Raw genomic sequence first — 27,269 nt, 5'->3', positions numbered from 1 at the left:
CAGAGGAGAGGTGGAGCTTCATGCACAATTTAAAAAGTGGAATTCTTACCTTGGACAAAGACATAGATCCTGGCCACGGGTCCCTGGTGCTCGGGGGTGCTGCTGGGGGCACAGCTGAGGTAGCCAGTGTCGTTGGCCATGGCTCTCCTGAGGATGAGCTGGCTGCAGCTCAGCCCGGGGACATCGCGGCAGGCGCTGACGGTGACACGGGGGTTGTCATCCCTCAGCTGCCAGCTCACAGACGGGGCTCCCCTGCCACACAGACACCAAATCACACAGGGCTCGGGGTTGGGATGGGTTTGAAAGTCTCACAGGTATGTATTTGTAACAGACAGTGTTCCATTGTCAGCACAGCACACCCAAATCACACAGGGATGGGATGGATAAGGACAAAAAAATTTCACAAATATGTATTTATAACAGACAGGGCTCAATTGTCACCACAGCACACCCAAATCACACAGGGGTCACAGCTGGGATGGACAGGGATGGGTTTGAAAGTCTCACAGATGTATGTATGACAGACAGGGCTCCACTGCCACACAGACACCCAAATCACACAGTGCTCAGAGCTGGGATAGATAGGGATGGATTTGACAAAAAAGTTTCACAGATATGTATGTATAACAGATGGGGCTCCACTGCCACACAGACACCCAAATCACACAGGGCTCAGAGATGGGATGGACAGGGATGGGTTTGAAAGTCTCACAGATATGTATATATAACAGACAGGGCTCCATTGTCAGCACAGACACCCAAATCACACAGGGATGGGATGGACAAGGACAAAAAAAAATCACAGATATGTATTTATGACAGATAAGGCTCCCCAACCAGCATAGACACCCAAATCAAACAGGGCTTAGAGCTGGGATGGATAAAGAAAAAAAGTTTCACAGATATGTATTTATAACAGCCAGGGCTTCCCTGCCAGCACAACACACCCAAATCACACAGGGCTCAGAGATGGGATGTACTGGGATGGGTTTGAAAGTTTCACAGGTATGTATGTATGACAGACATTGTCAGCACAGACACCCAAATCACACAGGGCTCAGAACTGGGATGGATAAAGACAAAAAGTTTCACAGATATGTATTTATAACAGACAAGGCTCCCCTGCATAGACACCCAAATCACACAGGGCTCAGAGATGGGATGGATAAAGACAAAAAAGTTTCACAGGTATGTATTTATAACAGACAGGGCTCAATTGTCACCACAGCACACCCATATCACACAGGGCTCACAGCTGGGATAGGTAGGGATGGGTTTGACAGAGAAGTTTCATAGATATTTAGTATTTATAAGAGACAGGGCTCCACTGCTAGCATAACACACCCAAATCACACAGGGCTCAGAACTGGGATGGATAAAGACAAAAAAGTTTCACAGATATGTATTTATAACAGACAAGGCTTCCCTGCAAGCACAGACACCCAAATCACACAGGGCTCAGAGATGGGATGGATGAGGATCTGACAAAAAAGTTTCACAGATATCTATGTATAACAGAAAGATCTTTGAATGTAGAATCTGAAAAAGGAATATAAATGAAAGCAAGTTTTGATATAAAAGAATTGCTGAGCCAGTCTTACTGGGTAACTAGAAAGCAAAGGCTATGTTAGCATGTGAGTTGGAAGGGGTTTTATAGCTCAGAGCAAAGGATAAATCCACCTCAAATAAAAGATGTTTTTACCAAGCAAAAAGGTTTTCTCAGGCAAACAGGAAAGTTAAAATGTTGAAAAAAAATGATTAGAATTTTCTACTGTGAGAAAACTGAAAAACAACTTTTAGCTTAAACTGGAACATATTAACTTTTTGTGATTGGAGAATAGTAACATGCATATGGTAATGTTAGTAGTTATGATAGGCAATAAAAATAAAAATAAAAATTAAAATTAAAAATAAAAAATAATAATACTAAAGGTATAATAATATAATATAATATAATATAATATAATATAATATAATATAATATAATATAATATAATATAATATAAATTGTAAATATATTGATTGGTTATTATGTATTAAAAGAAAAGTATATAATGCATTGTAACCAGAATTAGAGTGACTTCAGACAAACCTACAGCTGATGCTAAAAAAGCTGTGGGCTTGGCTCTTGTCACCCATGACCTGTGAATTGTGTATCCTCTGTATACAATAAACAGCATTTTAAATAATACATAAATTGCTGTATCCTCTGGATACAATAAATAGCATCTTAAAGAGCCAGTCTGGAGTCCCACATCCTCGTTTCAGCTCTTACAGTTCAGCCAAAACTGAGTTTTCTTTCCAGCCAATCATTCCCAGTGCTCCTACCCTCGTCATTCCCAAATAAATTGCAAAGGCTGTTGGGTGTTTGCACTTCCACCCATCAGAAATTGAGCTGGGTCACCCCACACTGCTCCCCATCCCTGAAATACTCCATGGGAGCTGCAGTGAGCTCCTGGAGAAAAGCTGAATTTCTCTTCTAACACACTTCTGCCTGAACACAAGTTTGTTTTTATAACACTGTGTTTTAGGCACTTCAAACATTAGAAAGCATCAGATAAAATTATATGTTTGTCCCAGGCAGAGGATTTTGCATATTTTAACAGCTAAATTAATGTATATTTTCCTGCATGGAGACAGAAGGATATTTATATAATTTTGCATCACCTTTCTTGCTTAATCAGCAGTGACTCAGTCTTGATTTTTGTGTAGGGTCTGAAACTAATCAGGTTACAAATCTGGGAATATCTGCTCAGGACACATTTTTTCCAATTCCCTTTGTGACAGCAGCCAGAACATGAACCCAGGAGGGCAGAGGATGCACATTCACCCCATGAGATCTCTGAGGACAGCTCGTGAAAAATGCAATTCCATGGAGTTCAGGACAAAAAATCAGGGTCTGGGTGTCACCAGGGTCTCAGTCCAGCTGGGTGTGCTGGAAGCATCACAGGATGGCAGCAGGAGCTGCTGGAGCTCCCTCTGAGGGCTCTGGGATTCCAAAATGTGAATCTGACTGAAATTCCCAGGGAGAAATCCAGCCTGGACACACCTAGAGACAGGACTGAGGTGACAGTGCCCAAATGAAATTCCCAGGGAGAAATCCAGCCCAGACACTGACCCAGGATGGAGGTGGCAATACCCAAAGTGTGAATCTGTGAAATTCCCAGGGAAAAAGCCAGTCTAGAGACACCAACCCAGGACTGAGGTGACAATGCCCAGATGAAATTCCAGTGAGAAATCCAGCCCAGACACTGACCCAGAACTCAGCTGGCAATGACCAAAGTGTAAATCTGTGAAATTCCCAGGGATAAATCCAGCCTAGATGCACCAACCCAGGAATGAGGTGGCAATGCCCAAAGTGTGAATCTGTGAAATTCCCAGTTAGAAATCCAGCCTAGACACTGACCCAGGACTGAGGTGGCAATGCCCAAATGAAATTCCCAGTGAGAAATCCAACCTAGGCATTGACCTAGAACTGAGCTACCAATGCCCAAATGAAATTCCCAGGGATAAATCCAGCCTAGAGACACCAACCCAGGACTGAGGTGGCAGTGCCCAAATGAAATTCCCAGGGATAAATCCAGCCTAGAGACACCAACCCAGGACTGAGGTGGCAGTGCCCAAATGAAATTCCCAGGGATAAATCCAGCCCAAACACTGACCCAGGATGGAGGTGCCAATGCCCAAATGAAATTCCCAGGGATAAATCCAGCCCAGACACTGACCCAGGATGGAGGTGCCAATGCCCAAATGAAATTCCCAGTGATAAAACCAGCCCAAACACAGACCCAGAACTGAGGTGCCAATGCCCAAAGTGTGTCTCTGGCTGAAATTCCCAGTGAGCCAAGAGCTCTGGAGCTCCAGTGGCCTGCAGGGCTGCAGTGGGTGCAGTCAGAGTGTGTTTGCCAGGACATCAGTGACATTTCCACAAACATCCTCTTGGCCCTGGCTCCTGCCCGCCCCTCTGTCGCCTTCCTGCAGAGGAGGTGGACGTGGAGCTGAGCTCTTGAGGTTATTTCCAGCACAAAAAAAAAAAAAAGTGGGAAAAGTGGGAATATCCTCCCTGCTGAGCAGCCTCGCCCTCGCTCTTGGATGCTCTGGTGGCCTGGACAGCCCCACCCCACGTCAGAGCAGCTTCCCCTTGTCCTTCCGAGCCCCCAGAGCTCTGTCCCCACCCTACCCACGTCACTGGTGGCTCCAGGACTGGGATTGCTGGCACCAGAGCCGGTTCTCACGGGGACACAGCTCCCAGCACGTCACCCTGTCCCTCCCTTGTCACCCACAGCCCCTGTGGTGTCCATCCTGTTCTGCTCTGCAGGGCAGCACTGGGATTTCACACCTCTGCTTCCTTAAACCTTTCCCCCCTCCATTCCTTATCCTGGTGGAAGGGGAAGCCTTTGGCTGCTATTTGGGATTTTCAGACTCTGCCAGAGGGGAGTGGCAGCAGCAGCTTTGGCCCCACTGCCACAAACCAGGAAATCTTGGCCAAGAACCTCCATAGCCTGGAGCTGGAGGGAGGGTGGAAATTCCCACAGAGTGCTGGGGCTGCTGCCCTGTGCTGTGCCCCACACAGCCCAAATGCCCCTGGAAGCACCAAGAATTCCAGGAGCTGACCCCTGAGTGTGGCAGAGGAGGCAGGAGGGCAGACATCCCCCGAGGGGCTGATCCAGGGAATCCTGCATTTAGAAATCACACTTTCCTTCTCTTCCCGGGTTTTGAATCACCTGAGCCAAGCAGCTGAAGTGCTCCAGGCCCTGATCTCGTGTTAAATCCCATGTTACACCCCATGCTCACATCCTTTTGTGCTCCTCAGACCTGCTGTGGGGATTTCTTGCTTTGCATCCATAAAGCAACGTGGGACTGAAGTGCTCGTAACTCCTTCAATTATTTATTTATTACTCAATAATTTATTTACAAGAAAAGTAGGGTGCTCCTCCAGATTAAAAAAGTGAGGGATGGAGAACTGCTGGGAAATGTTGATTTAATTGGCCTGGGGCACCCCAGGGACTTGGAGTCCACACAGTTTTTATGCAGAGCACCATTGAGATGTTAAGGAGTGCTCAGACTTTATTGCCATCATGTTTGCTGTTTGCCAAGCTAAAAATACCAAAATACCACTGGAAGGTTGTTCTGACCTCATAAGCTACATGGCAAGCTGGAGGGATTTTGGGAAAAAGGTGCCTGGCATTCCAGAAGACATCCCAAATTTACACAGTCTGAGCCCATTCACCTTTCATTATAAGAAAGAATTAAACAGTCTGGGACAAAGATCAAAGGGGACGTGTCAGTGTAACCTAAAGCTCAGATTCACCTTCCCACTGCTTTTCTTTTTACTGTTTTCAGTAACTCCTGTTGCAGGAAACCATCCAGGTAGTGGTTCCAGCCAAGGGAGCCTTGCAAGAAGGTGTAAAATCAATGTGTGTGTGAGACAGAGAGAAATTGTGAGAATTTGCGTTGCCTTGAGCCTTTTTTCCTACAACACTCTCTGAGGTACAACCTCTGGCAGTAGTGAAGTGTAAAAATCCCACTCAGAACAAGTAACACCTCCATCCATCTCAGTTTTCTGGCACAGCACAGTGCTCTGGGTTTGCTCCTTCCAGCTGTTTCCCCATTCCCAGAGCATCCTCTCCCTGCCATCACCAAAATCCTGCAGCTCCGTGCATGGCTGGTGCCACCCACTGTGCCAAGGCCTGGTAAAATTTGATTTAAAGAACACGTTGGGTTTAAACATCTGGGTCTTTCAGTGTCTGTGATGGGTCAGGTGGCAGCTCCTGGTGATTTTGTTTGTCATTTCCTCATGGGCAGGGAGCAGAGGAGTGATTTTAGCTGTGAGGAGCTGAATCTGCTCCTGTTTCAGAGAGGATTTCCAGCCATGAGCTGACTCAGGGCTTTCTTTGAGCCCCTGAACAACACAACACAAAGAATTTGGCCAAGCTGAGCCCAGGCTCCCCTCCCTGCTCTGTCACAGCCCATCCAACTCCCTCCCACCAGAACAAAAACCTTTTGGAGCAATCCTTACCAGCATTTTATTTTTAGGGTGTCTCCTGGTGAGATGATGATTTGGTCCCTGGAAATGCTCAGCCTTGGTTTTTGAAGATGCTCTTCCTCAGCGAGACCTGACCCAAAAAAAAAAAGAAATCATCATTAGTTTAGGAGAGCTATTCAGGGCAGCACAATGCACTCGAGGCAAACTCTTTGTTTTGTAAATAGTTCCTAATTTGGGGGCCCACACAATGCTGTATTTATCCTTGGTCGGGAGATGCCCTCAGTTTGTTTTTGTTTCCTTTGTTCCTCTCTTTTCTGACACCTGCATTTGTGCCAGTAGTGTTCTGAGCCAGCTTTATTACTGAATTATTGCAGATTTAGGAGAACAGATCTGTGTCAAAAGGATTTTGCACACATAGAAAAGTGGAAGGAGCCAGGTCCATGGGAAATAATTTGATGGGTGAGCTCATACATTACATTTTAATTAATGAGAGAAGAGAAAACAATAATTCTGGGGAGCAGCTCTGTGATATTAAAGGAAAATTGAAAACAGGGATTTACCAAATGGCCATTCCCAAATCCTGCATCTGAGCTGAACCCCAGGCTCGGTGGGCACAGTGGCTGGGGAAATCCTCCAGGGGTAATCTGAGATTTTGTCAGGTCTCTGTTAATGACAGCAGTGACAAAGTCTCTCTCATCATCTCCTGACCCAGGAACTGTCCCCAGGGACAACCTGAGTGCTCATCTGCAACGAGACAATGCTCAGAAAGTGAAACTGAGAAGAACCAGAAGTGGAGGCTGGCCAGGCTGGTTGTTTTGTCCAAATTCAAAGTAACATAATCAAGGAGAGGAGAAGCCAGGCTCTGATAAGGATCTCCACTTCCAAAGCTGTGTTTTCTTTCCCCTCCTGCTCTTCAAATTTCTTTCTCCTGTTCCTGGAGCTGGGTAAGCCAGAAATCCTCACTGGGCTCCCAGCACGGGCATTTTCTGCAGCAGACAGGGAGATCACATCTCTGGCACAAAGAGAAACTTTTGAACTGCACGAAGCCGTGGTTTTCCCAGCCCCACCTCTCTGCTCTCATCTCTGTGCTGCTTGGTTTCAGTAAGTTGCTCTTTGCCTGGCATCAGCGTGGGGAGTGACTCACTCCCACCTGGGAGGCTCTGGATTCTTCCAGGAGCTCTTGGAGGAGCTCAGCAGAGGCCAAGGAACCTCATGGCACCACAGAGCCCTTCCAGTTGGATGCAGGGAAAAATCCTTGGGTTTCTCAGGCTGCTCAAGGACTCAAGGACAATAAATTATAACAATGATTAAACACCTGCTGGAGATGTGATGTTTTGCATAAAGCATGATTTCAAAGAGGTGTTGCCTTCTTGGACCAATGAGACTTTTCTATTCTGTATTGCACAAACTACCCTATATAAGTGTAGTGTTTCTTTAAATAAATCTCTCTTTTGCTTCTCCATTACACCAAGAACTATATTTCATTATCCTTTCTGCCACTCCTATAAGCAAAATGCAGCATTCCAGAGGGGATCCTGCCCAGACACCACGGTGCTGGATGCCCTTGAAGCCTCTGGTCCTTCCTACAGGCTCTGGCTGAGGCTCTGAACCAGAGCTGAGACAGACCCAGCCCTCTCCCCCTCCCCTGGCACTCTGCTCCATCTCCAAAGTCCTTTGCAGAATAAGAAGTTGAAGTCTGGCCAACCCAAAATCCCTCCAGTGGCTCTGTGTGACATTATTTAGCACCTCCAAGCTGCCATTCCATGGAATTCTGAGGGAGCAGAGCAGCTGGGGGCTCCAGCCCTGCAGTTCCCATTCATTTTTTTCATTTATTTGGGAAGTGCTGCTGTTCCTCAACACCCTCAGGATGGCACACGCAGGGAGCAGCATCACCCTGAGCTGAGAACCGGCAGAAACAGCCCCAAAATCTGCAGGAGGAGACACTGCCAGGCAAGGCCATCCTTGCTCCTGGCTCTGAATTCCCAGGCAGAGCCAGTTCCCACCAGGAATGGGCTGAGCCTGGGCACATGGTGCTGAGGTATTTCACATCCCCCTCACACTGACTGTGCTGAGCTTTGCAAAAATGCTCCAGGATATGGCCAACAGCTTCAGATTTGTCTGTCAAATGCCAGCTGAGGGGGGTTTGGGTCCCTGTAGCTCTCCCAGGATCTGCTCTGGGCTGTTGATGCTGTGACTTCAGCCAGGACTTAGAAAATCCTGGGGTTCCAAACAAGATTATTTCTCTCCTCTTGTGCTTTCAGTTGTTCTTAAGGCTTAGGGGGGGTGGGCTCAGCTGGTGCCTTGAGCTGGGTTTTGACTCTGGATTGTAGCTCTGATGAACAATCAGAGGGTCTGGGGTCAGAGCCTGAGCTCTGTTCTGACTGCAGAGTCCTTGGGCTGTTACAACACTTGACACCGTTCTTGCTAAAAGAAAGAAAAGTATTTTTCAATTATTCTGCTTTTGCTTCTGAGTTACTTCTTGCCCAAAGTTTATTTTGGCTTCAAGAGCCGAAGAACAGAATAAGCAAAGTGGAATTTCAGTGCTTTTTTACCCCACAGAGGGCAGGAGGAGAATTCCTGTGCCACACACGCATCTGGGCTCTGCTGGCAGGTGACAGAGGGTTTATATAAACACAGCCTGTGCCCCTCCTGCCACACCACAGCTCAGGGGGCTGGGAAAAGAACATTTGGAGGGCAAAACAGTTGTGGGGGCAAGGTCAGGCTATGCTAGGGCAGGACAGCTCATGCCAACCTGGCAGGGTGAGACCTCACAATATTCCTAAGCTCCTCAGAGACTGACTTGACTTTTTGGAGGCAAAGCTGGGGACAGCCCCAGGGTGTGTCGGATGAGGAGAAAGGATCTGCTTCACTCTGATATTTGTTGTCTGTGTTTGAGGAGATTTGTGTCTTTGCAAGGGAGAACCAGGCACGTTCCTGGCAGTGCACCCCCTCTTTTCCATAGCTGCTCCCCAACTTTGTCCCTAAATCAGAGAACCAGGACCCAGAATATGCCCAGGGTGGGGTGGGAGACCTGCTGAAGCTGAAATGCTCTGATTGCTCAAATTCCAGAGAACATTCTCCTTTCCTCCTTGTTAAACAATGCTGGTCCTGCTCAGGGCTTCAAGGGACATAAAATGAGAAGCAGGCAGTGATTACTGTGTCACAACCATGGAAAGTCCTGGGTGCCACAGCTGCCCCTGGGGAGCTGCCCCTGCTCCTGGAGCAGAATCCTTCCCCAGATCCCCCAGCATGGTTTGGGATGGGATGTGGAGGGACAATCCTGTGGCTCAACGAGGTCTCAGCAGCACATCCCCTCTGTGAGCCACAGGGCAAGGACAGGCTGTCCTGGGAAGGGGCAGCTCAGCTCATCTTCCTCACACCCTGCCCTGCCTTGTTGGCTTCAGCAAGACAAGAGCAGCACCTCCAGCTAAAAATACCCCTGGGAAGAGCCCAGGTGAGGACAGAACATCTGCCCAGAGCCTCACTGCCCCATTTCTAATTCATGGAGGTCATTCCTACTCCAGGTGAGCCCAGAGCCTCTGCCCAGAGCCTCACTGCCCCATTTCTGATTCTGGGAGTTCATTCCTACCCCAGGTGAGGACAGATCCTCACTGCCCCATTTCTGATTCTGGGAGTTCATTCCTACCCCAGGTGAGGACAGATCCTCACTGCCCCATTTCTGATTCTGGGAGCTCATTCCTACCCCAGGTGAGCACAGATCCTCACTGCCCCATTTCTGATTCTGGGAGCTCATTCCTACCCCAGGTGAGCACAGAGCCTCACTGCCCCATTTCTAATTCATGGAGGTCATTCCTACCCCAGGTGAGCACAGAACCTCACTGCCCCATTTCAGATTATGGGAGTTCATTCCTACCCCAGGTGAGCACAGAACCTCACTGCCTCATTTCTAATTCTGGGAGTCCATTTCTACCCCAAGTGAGCACAGAACCTCACTGCCCCATTTCTAATTCTGGGAGTCCATTTCTACCCCAAGTGAGCACAGATCCTCACTGCCCCATTTCTAACCCTGGGAGCTCATTCCTTCCTCCAGCTCAGACTTTAGCATTCTGCTCTGGGCGGTGAAAACCGCAAACGCAGCACAGCCACAAATCCTCGGGAGTGAAATGTGAAAGGTTGGCTGATACATTATCCAGGGGAGAAAAATATATCGAGAACGGCTTTTTCCTGGGATAATCTGATTTTGCAGCATGGCCAACATTAAACACAGGAGGCTCCCCAGGCAGAGGGCAATGGGTGACCTCCCTCACCTCTCTTCAGATGGTTTCCAGCTCCATCTCGCTTGGCACAGGGAGATCCCTCCCACGCACAGCCTGATGCTCCATACTGGGATAAAAAGTGGTTTTAATCTCTGTTCCTTATTGGAACAGCCTTCCTCCAGGCATCCACTGGGCACTGCAGCTCTCACAGGTGGGTGTGAGCCTGGCTGTGCCTGGGTGTGGCTCAGTGACAGCTCAGGCAAAGTGATCCCTTGTTGGATCCCAAAAACCTGAGTTTTGTAAGATTTCTGTGCTTTCTGACACTAAGCCCCCTAAAAAAACACTACTTTTAACACCAAGCCTTAAAAAAAACCTTCCAGATTTAAATAAGAAAGTTAAAATCATGAGTGTATAGCTAAATAAAAATGTGTGCTTTCATATAATAAAAAGTTTCAAATTGAAAGTTTTTATAATATAATAATAAATATAAAACCTAATGAAAAATTTTGAGTAATATCTCTTTCGGTACTCAACTTCCTTCTTCTTCATAGTTTCAAATAGTAGTTTCTAATTAAACAATACCCCACTAAAAATCACAACAATTTAATTATTAAGTTAAAAATGTAAATAATAGAAATATTATTTCTCTATTAACCTATTCAACTTTAAAAAACCTTATAACTAACGAAATCTCACTCCATTTTACTCACTTCTAGCTAGTGACTAGATGTGTTACTAAACTTTCTATACTTTCAATAAAATTTAATAAACAACCAAACCCAAATACAAAAAAATCCGTTTCCTTTGTATGGTTTTTAATCTTAACTCTTAAAAAAATAAAATTAACTCCAAACAAATCACTAATTAAATCTAATTAAATAATACAAACGCCACCAGCATTACAATCCCTGATGAAGAATCCAGGGATTCCATCTGGCCATGGGGTGAGCAGGGGGGCAGAGCCCACTCAGCCTCTGCTTCAGAGAAAGAAATAATTGCTGGGCAGAGCAGAGAGTGCAGTGCAGGCAGTGAAATGAGCAGGGATTGTACAGGGGCTGAGCACACAAACAGCTTTTTGCACATGGGTGAGCTCCAGGAATCACTGGTGTGTGTGAGGTCACTGCTGTGCAGAGAGCTGGGCCTCTTGGAAGGGGCTTTTCTTAATTTGCAATACAAAATGTGACCAAAAGTATGAATCTGTTAAACCAAGTGGGGCAGTGACCCTGATCTCCATGGGAGATATCTCCTGTTAATGGGCCATCTTTAAACCAGCTGGGCAATCATCTTTATCTTCCCACAGCCCATCCTCCCTCCAGGAGATATCTCCTGTTCATGGCCAGTGAGTCCCAGGCCATGACTGATAAAATTCCATCATCCCACTGGGAGATGCTCCAGCCAGGGGAGGAGCCAAGCCTTTCCTACCCAGATAAAAACTGACATTTTGGACACCAAGGCACCTTCTTTCCACTGGATTCCAGAGGAAAGCCAGACCTTTCCACATCATCCCTGGAGCTTCAGAGGAAACTGCACCTTCTCCAGGAGCACTGCTCCAGCTGAACCACATCTGCCCCTGCAGGAGGATGCAGCCACCATTGAATGGGACTGTGCCAACACCCTGACTGACTGACGGGTGTCAGCTTGGATTCTGACTCTGGCAGGGTTTGGGATTGTTCTGTGTAATACTGCATTGCTATTTTAATTGTCCTAGTCAAGAACTGTTATTCCTAATTCCCATCTCTTTACCTGAGAACCCCTTAATTTCAAAATCATAATAATAATAATTTGGAGGGAGGGGGTTTACATTCCCCATTTCAAAGAAAGGCTCCTGCCTTTCTTAGAAGGCACTTGTCCTCCAAACCAGGACAGGGCTGGAAGTCAAAATTTGGAGCTGATTTCAGTCAAGGAAGGAGGGTGACCGGTACGAAATCTGGTTTGTCATTGCTGAGGATGTTCATGTGAGCTGGGCTTGCCTGGCAAAGTCTGGACCAGAAGCTCCAGGAAGCCTCTGGAATGAGTGGAGGCTGCCCTGGTCACCAGTGAGAGGTGACACCAGTGAGAGGTGACACCAGTGAGAGGTGACCTCCAGTGCCTGGGCTGCTGCAGAGGCTGGGCTGACCCCTCCCTCCTCCCAGGAAAACCTCAAAACAGCTCTGTCCCTGCAGCACAAATGACACCCAGTAAATGACAATGTTGTCCCTGCACCTGCACAGCGTGAGCACTCCTCAAAATGAGCAGGTGTCCCTTTCAAAGGCTGTTTCATGCTCCTATCCCCAAGGAAATCTATTTTTGCTGGAATTGGAGAGCTCAGGGATTCACTGAAAAGCCATGTGTGTTTAAACCAATGGCCTGTAATCATCTCAGGATTTATTTCAAGGTTACCCCCACGAAAAGAGAAGGCACCACAGCACTGCCAGCATTATTGGATCACAAGCCTTGCAATATTTGGTGTTTTTATTAAGTCTTCAGCTCCTGGAGTCAGCTTTTACTCATTACTCTCAGGTGATTTTCTATTTTTTTTTAAAGGTTTAAAGACAGCAGAGACCCATCTCCACTCCTCTTTTTGTTGTGAGTTTGGACACAGGATTTTTGATTCTCCTAGACATTAATGGAATGTTTTGTTCTCTCTATGCACAATGCAAGACCTTCTACATGAAATGTTGTTGCTGCCATTGACTTTCCCAGCAGAGAGGAAGGTCTTGGCTGTAAATCAGAGAAAAAAATCTCTCAATTTTTGTCTTTTCTGCTGGCTGGTGAGGTTTCCAACACAGTATCCAGGCACTGATGGGACCTGAGTGAGTACAGAGAGCAAAGCCCCCATAAGGGGCTGCAGGTGGGGAATGTGGGGGTCAGAATTGCTTGGGAAATTCTTCCCTTCCAGCCCTAATGTGGTTTGAGTGCCTCTCTCCCGTGCTCAGGGAGCTGCCTTGGGTCAGGTTTTTTGCTCTCTCAGTTCTCCACGTGTCTATTGAGGATAATAATTTGTCTGTGAGGACTCAAACCCTTCATCTTTTCCTGTGCATCCCCACTGTGCTGAACCACTTTTCCTAGAGGAGGAGGTGAGAAGGGGCTCAGTCTCTCACAACCTCTGGCCAGGATTTTTGGGTTTTTTCTGTCCCTTGCCTGCTCTTCCAGCTGAACTATTTTTAAGGAAAACGGTTCATCAGCTTTTAAAGATTTTCTATTTCCTTTGTTTGTTTGAGGGGATGGTTACTAGAAGCCTCTCTTCCTGTGGTTTTCCACCTCAGAAATAACCAGGAATCCCCCAGGGTGGTTTTGCTGTGGGTGGGCACAGAGCTGAGAACCTCCAGGCCAGAGCCAAATCTTCCCTTCCTACAGAAGCTGAAGAAATTCATCCAAAATTAAATTAGCAACCACAAACTCATCAGGAGAGATGGCAAAGATTCCTTCAGGATATTCAAATGCAAGTGTTAACCCTGGAAAGCAACAGGATTCCTGTTTGCATTGATTTTTCCCAGCCAGGGAAGGCAAGATTTGCTGAGCTGAGCCATGAGAGAGGAGAGAGCAGCTCCCACCCATTCCTGCTGCAAATGGAAGTTGTGTGTGGCTCAGCCAGAGGCAGCACTTGGGGTGTAAATGATCCAAAGTGACAACAACGAAAAATTAAATCGTTAGTCTGGGAGACGTCAACAACAGCGCAGTGAAAACAACTGCTAAGTGGAGAAAGCGTTTGGAGATAAGATAAGGCTTTGGCCCAGCTTTTGGGATTTGTTCTGCAAGGCTTTTCCTCAGGCACAGATGCATCAGCATTTCCTGCTGAGGTGGCACAGGCTCACCCTGGTTTCCTCCTGCAATCAAAAACCCTCCAGCAAGGGCACCCGATTGCTGTGGGTGCTGACACACAAACCCCGTGACCTTTTGTCCTGGTTTGGAGGTGTCTGCCAATAAAAGCAGGAGCTTCTCTTTGAAATGGAGAATGGAAACCCCCTCCCTCCAAATTATTATTATCATTTTGAAATTAAGGGGCTCTCAGGTAAAGAGATGGGAATTAGGAATAACAGGTCTTTACCAGGAAAATTAAAATAGAAATACAGTATTACAAAGAACAATCCCAAACCCTGCCAGAGTCAGAATCCAAGCTGACACCCGTCAGTCAGTCAGGGTGTTGGCACAGTCCCATTCAATGGTGGCTGCATCCTCCTGCAGGGGCAGATGTGGTTCAGCTGGAGCAGTGCTCCTGGAGAAGGTGCAGTTTCCTCTGAAGCTGCAGGGATGATGTGGAAAGGTCTGGTTTTCCTCTGGAATCCAGTGGAAAGAAGGTTCCTTGGTGTCCCAAATCTCAGTTTTTATCTGGGTAGGAAAGGCTTGGCTCCTCCCCTGGCTGGAGCATCTCCCAGTGGGATGATGGAATTTTATCAGTCATGCCCTGGGACTCACTGGCCATTAACAGGAGATATCTCCTGGAGGGAGGATGGGCTGTGGGAAGATAAAGATGATTGCCCAGCTGGTTTAAAGATGGCCCATGAGCAGATAATGTGTGCCAGGAGATCAGGGTCACTGCCCCAGCTGGGTTAACAGATGGGGACAGAATCCACATTTCTGGCCACATCCTGTATTGCAACCCAAGACACCTTTTCTTGGCTTTCTGCAATCCAAATATCACCTTTGGGGTTCACCTGCTCCCAGGCAGCCCCTGCAAGGTCAATGCCACAGCTTTTCCTGCCTGCCTGTGATCTGGATCAGCTGCAGATTTATGGGAAGGGGTCACAAAAAGCAGCTCCAGGTCAAAATTGTTTGGTGCTGGGCAGCAGCAGCTCATTAATCAGGGCAATTGTTTTCCCTCTGACACCACAGAGAGTCCCAGGCAGTGCCAGGGATGTCACCAGCTGAGGGGACACAGCTTTGGTTTGGGACTGGCTGATAAGGCAGGAACTCAGATCTACATGGAAAATAAACATGGAATCTGGGAAAGGAGGTGGCAACATCTGCAATCATCTGCCAGGCACTCAAGCACAATTTGAAGTATTTAGGAAATGTGGTAATCTCATGTTGATGGAAAAAAAGGCTGGGAATGTTGTCATTTCTTGATCCAAATTATGGCAATTCCTCTGGGAAAGAGAAGACCTGGCACATTTCCACGATTAGGAAATATGCAGACCCAGTGGGAACAAGATGCACAAAAAAGGAGCCCTGAAGACTCTAGGGGGGGGAGAAAAAAACTGCAAAAATGTGAGGCATGAAGCTGTCTTTGCCTCTCCCCCCAGCGTGGTCTCCTGAGAAAAGCTGCAGATCCGAGTGTTCCAATGATTCCCAGACAGGATGACTTCACCAGCCCAGACAAAGCTTCCCTTCCTCCTCACTGGCCATCCCCAGCACGGGGCACATTCCTCAGGCAAAGCAGGACTCAGGGCACCCAGGGTGACCCAGCTGATTTTGGGGTCACCCTGTGCCCACCCCAACCCTTCACCTCCTGCCAGGGGGGCTCAGGGAGCACCTCCTGCACTCCAGAGCTTTTCTCTGGAAGTGAATTTAGCCAGGATTCCTTCCCTGTCTCCACAGCACTGGGTAGGAAAATGGGAAGGCGGAAAGCTGCAGAAGAGGAGTGGAGGGACAGCACCCAGGGAATGGCTGGAGCTGTTTCAGGGAAATTGAGGTTGAGGATCAGGAAAGGTTCTGGGCACTGCCCAGGCTCCCCAGGGAATGGTCCCAAGGCTGCCAGAGCTCCAGGAGAGCTTGGACAGGATGGGATTGTTGGGATGCTTGCACAGCCAGGGATGAGACTGGATCATCCTGGTGGGTCCCTTTTATCTCAGGATACTCTGGGATCAATCTCTGCCTCCTCTGTGTCCCTGTGCCAACTCAGGTTTGTCCCCCCAGGTGAACTCCTGGTGGTTTATGTGAGTACGGATGGATAGAGCTGGAGATTTTTATGGCCATAAAAATAAAATAAAATAAAATAAAATAAAATAAAATAAAATAAAATAAAATAAAATAAAATAAAATAAAATAAAATAAAATAAAATAAAATAAAATAAAATAAAATAAAATAAAATAAAATAAAATAAAATAAATAAAATCAGCCCAACTGTTCCTCTCAGCTACAGACACCAAACCTGGACCAAGCTGTGCTTCCAGCTTGTCCAAACCCTGCACTGAGCTGCCTTTAATCCCTCTCTGCAGGTAATTTGTATGTGGTGAGTAGTTAGTACAAAGCTGTGGCTGCTAGGGATGGAAGGCTTTAAACCACTTTTAGTTGAATCACTTCATTATTTTGAGGAGTACCATCAGATCTGCTCATTTACCAGAGGGGACAGGTGAGGCTGAGGAGTCAGCAGCAGCAATTCATGGGTTTCATTGTGCAGCACTGAACACTCTGCTCACTCCCACATCAATGGGATTGGATTGGGCACCTCTCAAAATCTCTCTCAAACTTGTTTGTTGTGTACAGCTGCAAGTAATGAAAGCACTTGTTGGGCTGACTCAGTTCCAAGAACTCTTCCCAACCTACTCATGTGCACAGGGAGGATCAGTCACTCCTGGAATCCCTCCTGGGATCAGCCAGCTCCTCCCATGCAGAAAAAGCAGTGAATCTCTATTGATTTCCCTCCTGTCCCTGCCCACTCTTCTCTTTACCCTGGACTTTTTAACCTGGAATAAAGGGCTTGCCCACACTCTGGTAGCATGCCCACACTCCAGGGTGGATGTTTTGTTGAGAATAATGGATTTCTTTAAAGTTAGAGCAGCAGTAGAGAAGATTTTTTGACAGCTTTTCTCTACATTTTGAACCTTTTGTATAATTTCCTTTTCAACATATCAGATTTAAGAAAAAACAGCTCTTTCATTTTCAGTGTGGCTGTAAGATAATATTCCTTTTTTCCTTGTTAATCACATCACTGCCAGGTATTGGCAGACTGGAAATGTCTGAGGTGGTTCCTTTGCTGTGGTGGCACTTCCCAAAGAAGGGAGCAGGTGCACCAGCACTGGGTCAGGCAGGACACAGAGAGATTTGAGCCAGGTTTTACCTCTCTGGAGATAAGAAACTGCTTTATTTTAGTTTTTAGGGGCATCAGCTCCTAACTGGGGCCAGCAGAGGTCAGGATTGAAACTGGCACCAGAGAATATCCAGGAGGGATTTATTTCCCTGAGGTTTCCATGCAAGCTGCTGTCAGTGGGGAACTGAAATTTTTGCCAGAGTTCAATACAAAAGTTGGTTTCACACGTGTGGAAAATCTGATATCTGACCCAGTCCCTGACATCTTTAATCAGGAAACAATTTCCATCAGTGATTTAGGGTAGCCAGACTGATTTAGGACCACACTTCTAAAATCCTGTACATTCACAGCAAACAGATGCAAATGAACTTTTCTCAGCTTAAGGAGATTGGTAAATGGAGTTTCACTGGGCCACAGCAGTGAAATTAAAATTAAAGCACAGATTAAAGCACTGCTCAGCATGAACTCCAAATCAAGTCCCACTTGAGGGGTGCTAACTTTGAACTTCACCTGGCCTGGCTATTTCAGTTCTTGGGACATTCACTTCCAGAGCAGTTTTCCATGTAACATGAGGCAATAGCAGCAAGTGGAACAGTATTTCCAAATACCCAGTCAACTAAATCATTGTCCTGTGTGTCAGCTCCTCCTTTGATAATAAAATATGATGGTAATTCATCCTAAAACCAAGGCTTTGGAAAACTGTAACAAGGATTCCCTGGAGAGACATTAAATGGCAAAAGAAGAGAGAGGAGTTACAAAATCCCTGACACTGTGATTTAACAAAACGTGTGTTTCTTTGAAAGCATTTTTGGGTCTTTTTTTGCCAGCACTCAGCCTTTGCCTGGATGTATCAGATCAGGAGGATGCTCACTCATGTCCCTCCTCCAGCATCTGCAGACTAAATCCCAAATTTTCTCCTTGTTCCACCATCCATTTGCACATTAAAGTGTTGGAAATCCCTGTAACTACCTGTCCCTTATCCTCAAACCCTGTACAGAATGAGCTTTTTAAGATCTGGAAAAAGAAAATTTAAGCCAAGAGATGAGAATTATCAGGAATGGATCCATAGGTGCTACAATAATAAAACTGCTGGAAATGGGAGTGGTTATTAGGAGAGGTTGGAATCATGGCAGGTCTGATACCAAGGGAAATAATTTATCTGCTCTTTCTGCAAAACCTTCCCAAGGTTGTTCTTTCACCTCCCAGAGGAAGCAGGGATGTAGCCCTACCTCCAGGAATATTTAGGATTAGAGGGGATGAAGTGCTGGGAGATGTCCTTTTGCTGGATGGAACAATCTCTGAGAGCTCCAGCTGCACATTTGGGGATTTTCTGATGTCCTGCCTTGAGCTCAGGACCCTTCCCCTTGCAAACCTCAAAGGCAGGGAGGATATCTCAGCTTTGGACTCTGAATGGCCCCAAACCAGACCTCAGAGAGGACTGGGGATGTTTTCCAAGAAAGGAAGAGCTGACAGAGGGATTTGGGTGAGGGTGGATTGCAAAGCAACCTCTGACCATGCTCCAACTTGCCATCAAGGAAGGGCACAGGGAACACCAAATAATGATGGGAAAGCTGCTCAGACAGAGCCCAGCTTTCCTCAGAGGACTTTCCCCAAGGTTTCCTGCTTGGTGTGGGTCCAGCAGTGATCTCTGCTCCCTGCAGACGCTGCTGTGTCCCACAGGCAGCACCACACAAACTGGTGGAAACGGGGCAAATCCCCATTCTCAGGCCTTTATTCCTCCTCTCCATCTCTTTCCTCATCCCCTTTTCTAAGAAAAAAAAACCCCAAGCCTGCATGGAAAGGCTCCTTTGTGGAGAACATCTGTGTCCTCCTGTGTGATGAATCACTGACCTGCAGAAGGAGCAGGCCAAGGGAAGGCCACGAGAGGGATGGAGCAGAAATCAGAGCAGGGAAGGTGGATGGGCAGGGTGAAGCAGAACAAAAGCCCACCCCTGTTAGCCCTGCTGGACCATTTTTCCTCGAGCCATAAATCCAGGAGCAAATGAGCCAGAGCCTCCTGAGGTCGAGTGGATTGATGTGCCACACTAAACAGAGATGGATTTGAGCAAATACAGGGCTTGGACGTGTCAGGAGCATGTGAATGCTCAGCGTCAGTGAAATCTGCTCAGTGGGGAATGACTTTGTTTGCTCAGTTTCTGAGCTCTCCCCATTAAGAAGCAAAGGGCTGAAGCTGACTTTGGACTTGACGCCGGAATCTGTTTTCGATCAGCTCCGTGCTCCACTTCTGTCTGCTCTATGTGCCTGTCTCAGGAGGTTTTCCCTCTTTTGCTGGCTTGTTTTGAAGGATAGCAGGTTGCTATTTTGGGAGACCAGATAAAAGCTGTTTGCTGAGATGGGGAGAGGGAACCCAACCATCTCCTTAAACCCAAGCCCAGCTCCATTTCCACAGCCCCGGGCGAGGTTTTGTTACCCTGCACCCTCCCTGGGCAGCTCGGCCTAACTAGCTCTGGTTTCCTCACTGGCTTGCATTAAGCTGGAAAGTACCAATCAGGCCCAGGGAATTTGGCTGCAAATCATTTGGTGAAATCCTTCTTAATGACAAACTGCATCAGGCCGTGGAGCAGGGCCTCAGTCACTTCCTCAGCCTCCACCGCGCTCCTACCCTGACGTGACCCCAACTTCTCCCCTGTTTGTGAGGCTTCTCCACAGCTGTGACATAATGTTTTTGATGGCAGCCTTTGGGAGGAATTCTGCTCGTGGCAAAGCAGGGATCTGCTTCGAATTAGCACTGCACATATTTATCAAGTCTGCATAGCGTGGCTGCCTGTTGACAAAAATCCCTTCTCCTGTGCCCCGCTCACTTGACCCCCAAAGCAGTTTTTGGTGGCTGGGAGCAGCCCAGGAAGGGGCAGCAGGTGGGTGATGATCCAGATGTGATGCCCAGAGCCAGGCTGTGCTTACAGTGCTTTTTGGGTGGATTTGGGGGTTTCCAGACACTTCCAGGACTCCTCTGCCGTGCTCAGAGCCATTCCCTCTCTAACAGGTTGCAGCACATCAATTCCTCATCTGGAAAAACTGTGGCTCAGGGAAGGAGGGGGTTGCACAATGACCTGGAAACAGCAGATTTGCTTTGTGGGATGCTGATTTTAAAGGTGCTTTAGTGCAGCTGCTTCCAAGAAAAGCAAACATTGCCAGGTACCGGGAGCAGCCCTGGGTCACATTAAAGCCACCTACGCTGCTCAGCCAGAGCTGGGCAGGAAATTCTTCTCTCTTCATGTCTAAATATTTAAGGCCTATTTATTTATTTTAATTCCTCTTGTGCATAGGGATGAAAAAAACACAAATCCATCAAAGGTTTTTCTTATTATGGAAAGCAGCAACAGAAAAAGACTCGACTAAAAATAGCCGGATATTTAGGGCAGCCCCCGGTAGTGGGAGACAGATCCAGAGCCTTGATTCCACCAAGGAACGTGGTGTCTCCAGCATCCTCCACTTCCAGCCCCACAGCAAGGTCATGGCATGCTTGGGATGTGACCAAACTGCTTCTAACCCAGCCACTTTCCACACAGGATTTTGCCACAGAATCATATTTATATTTTTATTTTTATTTTTTACTTATAACCCCCCAAACTGGTTTTGTTTTTAATATTGATTTCAGAGCAGAAACAGCCACACTGTTTGCTTTTCCTAAAAAAATCTCACCTCTTCATCCCCACTTCCTATAGGCAAAGTGTGCAGCTGCTCTTTGAACAGTAAAATTAATTTGGGTGCTGGGTAGTTTGCAAAATCAACAAATTTGACTCTAAAATAATTAAATGAGGAGGGTTTGGAGCTCTCTCCTGACTGTCTCTTGCAGAGGATGCAAAGCCTTGGTAAGGACTACAGAACTGTATGAAACTGTAAGAAAGAAGAAAATGATGAAAGTTCAGTGAACACCAAATGAAAGCAAAATGAAAACTGGATGTCACCAAGAAAGAAAAATGTCACCAAGAAAGAAAAATGTCACTGTTTGAATTCAGGAGGCGAAAAGCACCAAGGTGAGAGATGAAAGAATAATGCAAATCCATGCAGGCAATTAAATTAAAAAAGTTATTTCCATCCTGATTCCACACATACAGCCTTGATTTGCTGCACTAAGAATTCAGAGAACTAATCCCAGAAATGAAATCCAGATCTGAGACCCTGCAGAATAAACAAACAGCTTATCAAGGTAGAGCCAGCGTTTGCTGGGGTTCCTCTTTCAGAGTTCTGCTCCTTCTTTTCTTGATTAACCACTGAAACTTCAGGTGCTGCACACAATTTTGGCCTGGCACAGTGAGCTGTGGCTCTGAGGGGTTTCTGAAGAAAACCAAGAAGTTCCTGGTGGCTCTTGCTGAGTCTGGGGTTATTTGTGAAGGGGAACAACACCCACTGCAGGCACATAGAATGGCTAGAAAAGCACATAAAAATGGCTTTGAATTTTCCCTGGGTGTTCCAGGAGGTTCCAGAGGTGCCTGGATCTGCTTGGCCAAGCCAAGAGCAGCCACTGGCACGGCCAACAACGAGCAACAAACACTTGGAGTCAAAGGAACTCTCCTGGCTTCCAGCTGGAAAGGGAGGCTCAGCATTTTGTTGCACTCTTAAGCTATCAAAATGTTTATATCAATTGAAAACAGGCTCTTGGGGGAGAGTAAGAAAAAAAAAAAAACAAACCAGGGATGAATTTTCAGGCTGAGACCTCAGCTGCCAAATTGTAAAAGCCTTGGCTGGAAGGTCCCAGGGTGGAAAGGGCTGTGCAGCATTAACTGCATAGCAGTGGCTCAAACAGGAGCCACCAGAATAAAAAGAGCCTTGAGGAAAATTGTGAGGCATTTCTGGGCTCCAGAGCAAGGTCAGAGCATGGGAGCAGCTTTGGGAGGAGGAAAAGGCTGCTGGAGATGGAAGGAGCTGCAGATGAAACCCCAAATGCTGCAGAGCTGGTTCACAGGAGATGCTGTGCTGGTGTGAGCAGCTGTGCAGTGGGAGAGTCTGAGAGAGCAGGAACAGCAGATCAGGATCTGAAATTAAGGGACAGATCCCCCAAAATGGCTCTGAAATTAAGGAGGGATAGATCCCCTGGAATGGCACTGAAATTAAGGGAAGTTTCTCCTGCATTGGCACTGAAATTAAGGAAAGTTTCCTCCACAATGGGACTGAAATTAAGGGACAGATCCCCTGAATTGGCACTGAAATTAAGGAAAGTTTCCCCCACAATGGCACTGAAATCAAGGAAAGTTTCCTTGCATTGGCACTGAAATTAAGGAAAGTTTCCCCCACAATGGCACTGAAATTAAAGAAGGTTTCCCTTGCATTGGCACTGAAATTATGGGAAGTTTCCCCTACAATGGCATTGAAATTAAGGAAGGTTTCCCCTGCAATGGCACTGAAATTAGGGGACACTTTACCCTGCATTGGCACTGAAATTAAGGGACAGTTTCCCCCACAAAGGCATTGAAATTAAGGAAAGTTTCCCTTGCATTGGCACATAAATTAGGGGACACTACTCTACAATGGGACTGAAATTAAAGAAAGTTTCCCCCACAATGGCTCTGAAATTAAAGAACAATTTCCCCTGTAATGAAACAGAATCTCTCCCGTGCTCACATCACCACGAGAGGAAGGACAGATCACTTTTAGTATTCTTAATTCATTTGAGCTATTTTAAAACTACCTAAAAAAAATAAATTCCTAACCTAAGTATTAGACCTTTTTAGCTTTTTATAAATCTTTCTTAAAAGGTTCTGTTTGTTCATTTTTCAGTGTTGCTTGTTTGGCTTTTGGCCATGAAAATACAATTTATCTGATGAGATTCAATGGATTGCACCAGGATATCAGAAAAGCAGGAATTCCTAATTCCTGACCTGTGAGTGCCCCACGTTCCCTTGGCAGAAGTGCCAATGTTTGGGTGCAATTCCAGCCTAATTCCCATCATTTTATTTATTATTTATCATTTTTCCCTGCTCTCCCCAAACACCCACAGCAGCCCTGAGTTAACAATGACCTGTTTACTGTTGGGAAATGAGTAATTCTCTGCATGATTCATGTCTCCTTCTCTTTGTTGTTCCTCAGAGCAGCCATACAGGAATTTTAGCTGTGGTATTTTATTCCTGCAGACAACAGGGCAACTTTCTCTTTTCCCCATTTTCCAGAAAAATGTGGGAGGTTGGTAAGGAGGCACAGAGACAGAAGGAAAAATTGTCAGTTTTTCCTTGGAATTCTCCAGTTCTGAGCTTGATTAGAGTTCTGTAGGGATTTTAAGCCCATTGACACAATCTCTAAATCCAGTGGGATGCAGTGGGGGCTGAGCACAGCCAGGATTTCAACCTCTCCAGCCCTTCCCTGGTGTTTTATTCACCAGTGGAACCAGATCCCTCACAGCACATCCAACCTGGATTTTGAGCTCAATCCCATCCAACCTGGATCCTGAGCTCAATCCCATCCAAACTGGATCCTGAGCTCAATCCCATCTAAACTGGATCCTGAGCTCAATCCCATCCAAAATGGATCCTGAGCTCAATCCCATCTAAACTGGATCCTGAGCTCAATCCCATCCAAACTGGATCTTGAGCTCAATCCCATCCAAAATGGATCCTGAGCTCAATCCCATCCAACCTGAATTTTGAGCTCAATCCCATCCAAACTGGATCCTGAGCTCAATCCCATCCAACCTGAATTTTGAGCTCAATCCCATCCAACCTGGATCCTGAGCTCAATCCCATCCAAACTGGATCTTGAGCTCAATCCCATCCAAACTGGATCTTGAGCTCAATCCGATTTTCCAAGTGGAATTTCCACTTTGATCACTTTGTGCCTCCCTGCACTGACACCAGTGAAAATAATTAAGATATTTTCACTCAAGCAGAATGAAATTAAAAGCTCCAGTAGGAACTTGCCATTTGTAAACCCGTGTAAAATTCTGATTTATCTGTTCCACTGATTCCCTAAATGAACTTTTATTGTTGAAGACCAGGATCTGAGGATTTGGAGAGCTGTGATTTTTCCCTTTCTGCTGAAGCCTGGGTGGTTTGGGATCTGCAGGCTCTGAGACCCTGACTCAGGAATAGGGAGGAAAGGAAATCCAAATATAAAATCAGCTGGAGGTTCTTGTCTCCCTCATCAAGGCATTTTTGTTCCTCTCCCTCTGTCTTCTCCCAACTCAGAGCCCTCCATGCAAAGGATTAACCCAAAATTGAATGTTTTTTGATTTAAAATGAGAACAGGATAAAACCTGCAGCTTCTTAGAAAGAATTGCCTGCTTAGTTAAATAACACCCAGTAAAAACACCTGCTGCTGAAATGCCAGTTACCACCACTGACTGCCTGCAAAAATTAAAGATCACAGCCCAAATTAAATAAAAAAATAAATTAAAACCACAACCAAAAAAACCACATGTGCTATAAAAAGAGACTCAAAAAGCAGACATATAAAACAATTCCAAAAATAGTTTCTAGAAAAGTTTAAAAATGTATGACAAGTCTATAAATACACAACAAGCTAATAAATTTAAGGGGTGTCTCCAAAACAACAAATGTGCTCTTGACTAAATACCAAACACCCAACCATTTTAACCTTTTATTTTATTATCTGCCTCTTACTATCTTTTATTAAACCTTTTAAAATCCACCAAAAATTTTTTTCACAAGGGGGAACACGCAGAGTGCTGAGATTTGGGGCCATTCTTTGAGTTAAATCTATTTTTTTTGTGCCTTGAGCAGTTCTTCCCAAAGCCCAAACCTCTGGGAAATTTTGGGGGGGGTGGACAAAACCTGGAGGAAGTGGATTCCCCTCAGCCATTACCAGGGATTTTGTGCATCTTTTTCTCCTCTTAAAACGCTTTCGTGTCTCCTGGTTTTAAAGGGAGCAGAGCTGGCCCCACCCTGCTGTACAACCCAGGGCTATTTACCACTCGGAGAGGAAATCCCATGTCACAACCCCTCGGAGCACAAGGAATAATGTCCGGAATTCCTTTATCTGTGAGCAGCCCTGCCTCACAGGCTCTTTCCTGTCACTTAAGTGTACACAAATATATTCTTTTTCTTTTGTCAAGGCAAAGGGCCCAGATTTTAACCATAAAAAAAAAAAAAAAGAAAAGGCTTTGGCAAGAGTCAAGAACAAACGTTCTCTGACTTTGGGACCTTTTGTTCTTCAAGGTGAAAAGTGACTATAAAGAAAAGGAAAATTGAGTCACTGGTCCTTGCCCTCCATAGTAAATTTGACCTCCAGTGTTTTTACAGTGCCTAAAATTGGTGTCCTGGGTTAATCAGGGAAGTCAGTGTGATAAGACTCTCCAGGGCTGCTCTGCAAGATGATTCTTTTGGAAGTCATCAAAAGTTTGGGCAGTTTTTGTACCCTCAGCTCCAATTTCTGGCCATGCCCTTTGCCAAATTTTGCCCAGCTAAGGGTTTTGCTTATCCATTAGCAGAGGGATGGAGGGAGAGCTGCTGGATACAATCCTGGGGGAAAATCCTGGACACAACCCTGGGGGAAAATCCTGGATAAAATCCTGGCGGAAAATCCTGGACACAATCCTGGATAAAATCCTGGGGGACAGTCCTGGATAAAACCCTGGGGGACAATCCTGGACACAATCCTGGGGGCGAAATCTTGGATAAACCCTGCAGGACAATTCTGGACACAATCCTGGGGGGGAAATCCTGGGGGACAATCCTGGGGAAAATCCTGGATACAATCCTGGGGAAAAATCCTGGACATAATGCTGGGGCAGGGATCCCTTGGCAGAGAGGAGAGGAAGGAGTGGGATGAGGTTTGTGATGAAATGTGTCCCTGCTCTGGATCCAGCATTCCCTACACACAGATCCTGCCATTCCCTGCTCTGGATCCAGCCATTCCCTGCTCACAGATCCAGCCATTCCCTGCTCTGGATCCAGCCATTCCCTGCTCACAGATCCAGCCATTCCCTGCTCTGGATCCAGCCATTCCCTGCTCTGGATCCAGCCATTCCCTGCACACAGATCCAGCATTCCCTGCACACAGATCCAGCCATTCCCTGGACACAGATCCAGCCATTCCCTGCTCTGGATCCAGCCATTCCCTGCTCTGGATCCAGCCATTCCCTGCACACAGATCCAGCCATTCCCTGCTCTGGATCCAGCCATTCCCTGCACACAGATCCAGCATTCCCTGCTCTGGATCCAGCATTCCCTGCACACAGATCCAGCCATTCCCTGGACACAGATCCAGCCATTCCCTGCTCTGGATCCAGCCATTCCCTGCACACAGATCCAGCCATTCCCTGCTCACAGATCCAGCATTCCCTGCCCTGCCAGGCTCCCACTTTGGAAAAAAAGGATCAGAGGCTCCCAGGAGCAGCTGAGCCACGCTCCCAGGGCAGGATGAGCTGGGATCTCTCACTGCCAGCATCCCAGGCTGTGCTGGGGCCATTCCCTCCTTCCACAGAGCAGTGCAGGGACCACCAGCTCCAGGGAGGAAAATCTCCAGCAGGAATCCCCTGGGAGCCAGGAAATTGCCACAGAAACATTGGCACCAGAGGGAGGAGGGGGAAGCAGGAAGGGGAAGGAATCTTTCCAGGAAAAGAACATTTGCATCAGACACTTCCAGAAATAAAATATCAGAGAAAAGATCTGAATTTTTTTAAAATGTTTTTGTTGTTAAAAAAGTGGTGATCCTTCAATCTGGAGTCCCTCATGCAGAAAAGAGTGCAAGGTACCCCAGGTGATGCCTGGCACACTCCTGGCACTGCTGGTGATGTCAGGAAGCTGCAGCCTTGATGCAGGACAAATAACCCAGCAGCTGGAGTTTTCTGGCTCTTTATTTATTATTTTATTTTATTTTATTTTAGTTTAGTTTAGTTTAGTTTAGTTTAGTTTATTTTTCTATTCTGTTCTATTCTATTCTATTATTCTATTCTATTCTATTCTATTCTATTCTATTCTATTCTATTCTATTCTATTCTATTCTATTCTTTTATTTTATTATTTTATTTTATTTGGCTGATGTTTGCTGGGATGGATCCCAGATTTTCCTGCCCTGTGTCAAGGGGACCCCAGCAGGGACAAGGACACCCCTCCTGTGCAGACATTTCTCTAGAAATCGCTGTAAATTCTGTGGTTTTGAGCTGGGTCTGTTGTGCCACACGAGTTCTCAGTGACTCTGACA

General features: G+C 46.4%; 1 protein-coding gene across 1 annotated transcript in view; it reads right to left on the bottom strand.

Annotated features, from left to right (window-relative positions):
• The window catches only part of LOC130253030 (vascular endothelial growth factor receptor kdr-like), a 129,463-nt gene that overhangs the window by 85,169 nt on the left and 17,025 nt on the right, over positions 1-27,269 (bottom strand). The window contains exons 2-3 of the mRNA XM_056491271.1: positions 6,020-6,116; positions 50-252 (exon numbers count right to left, since the gene is read on the bottom strand). Of these exons, the coding sequence (XP_056347246.1) occupies positions 50-252; positions 6,020-6,116 (300 nt within the window). The remainder of the gene's footprint in view (positions 1-49; positions 253-6,019; positions 6,117-27,269) is intronic.

Source organism: Oenanthe melanoleuca, chromosome 4A (assembly GCF_029582105.1).
Source record: "Oenanthe melanoleuca isolate GR-GAL-2019-014 chromosome 4A, OMel1.0, whole genome shotgun sequence".
Lineage (NCBI taxonomy): Eukaryota > Metazoa > Chordata > Aves > Passeriformes > Muscicapidae > Oenanthe > Oenanthe melanoleuca.
This window is presented reverse-complemented; position numbering and strand designations above follow the sequence as displayed.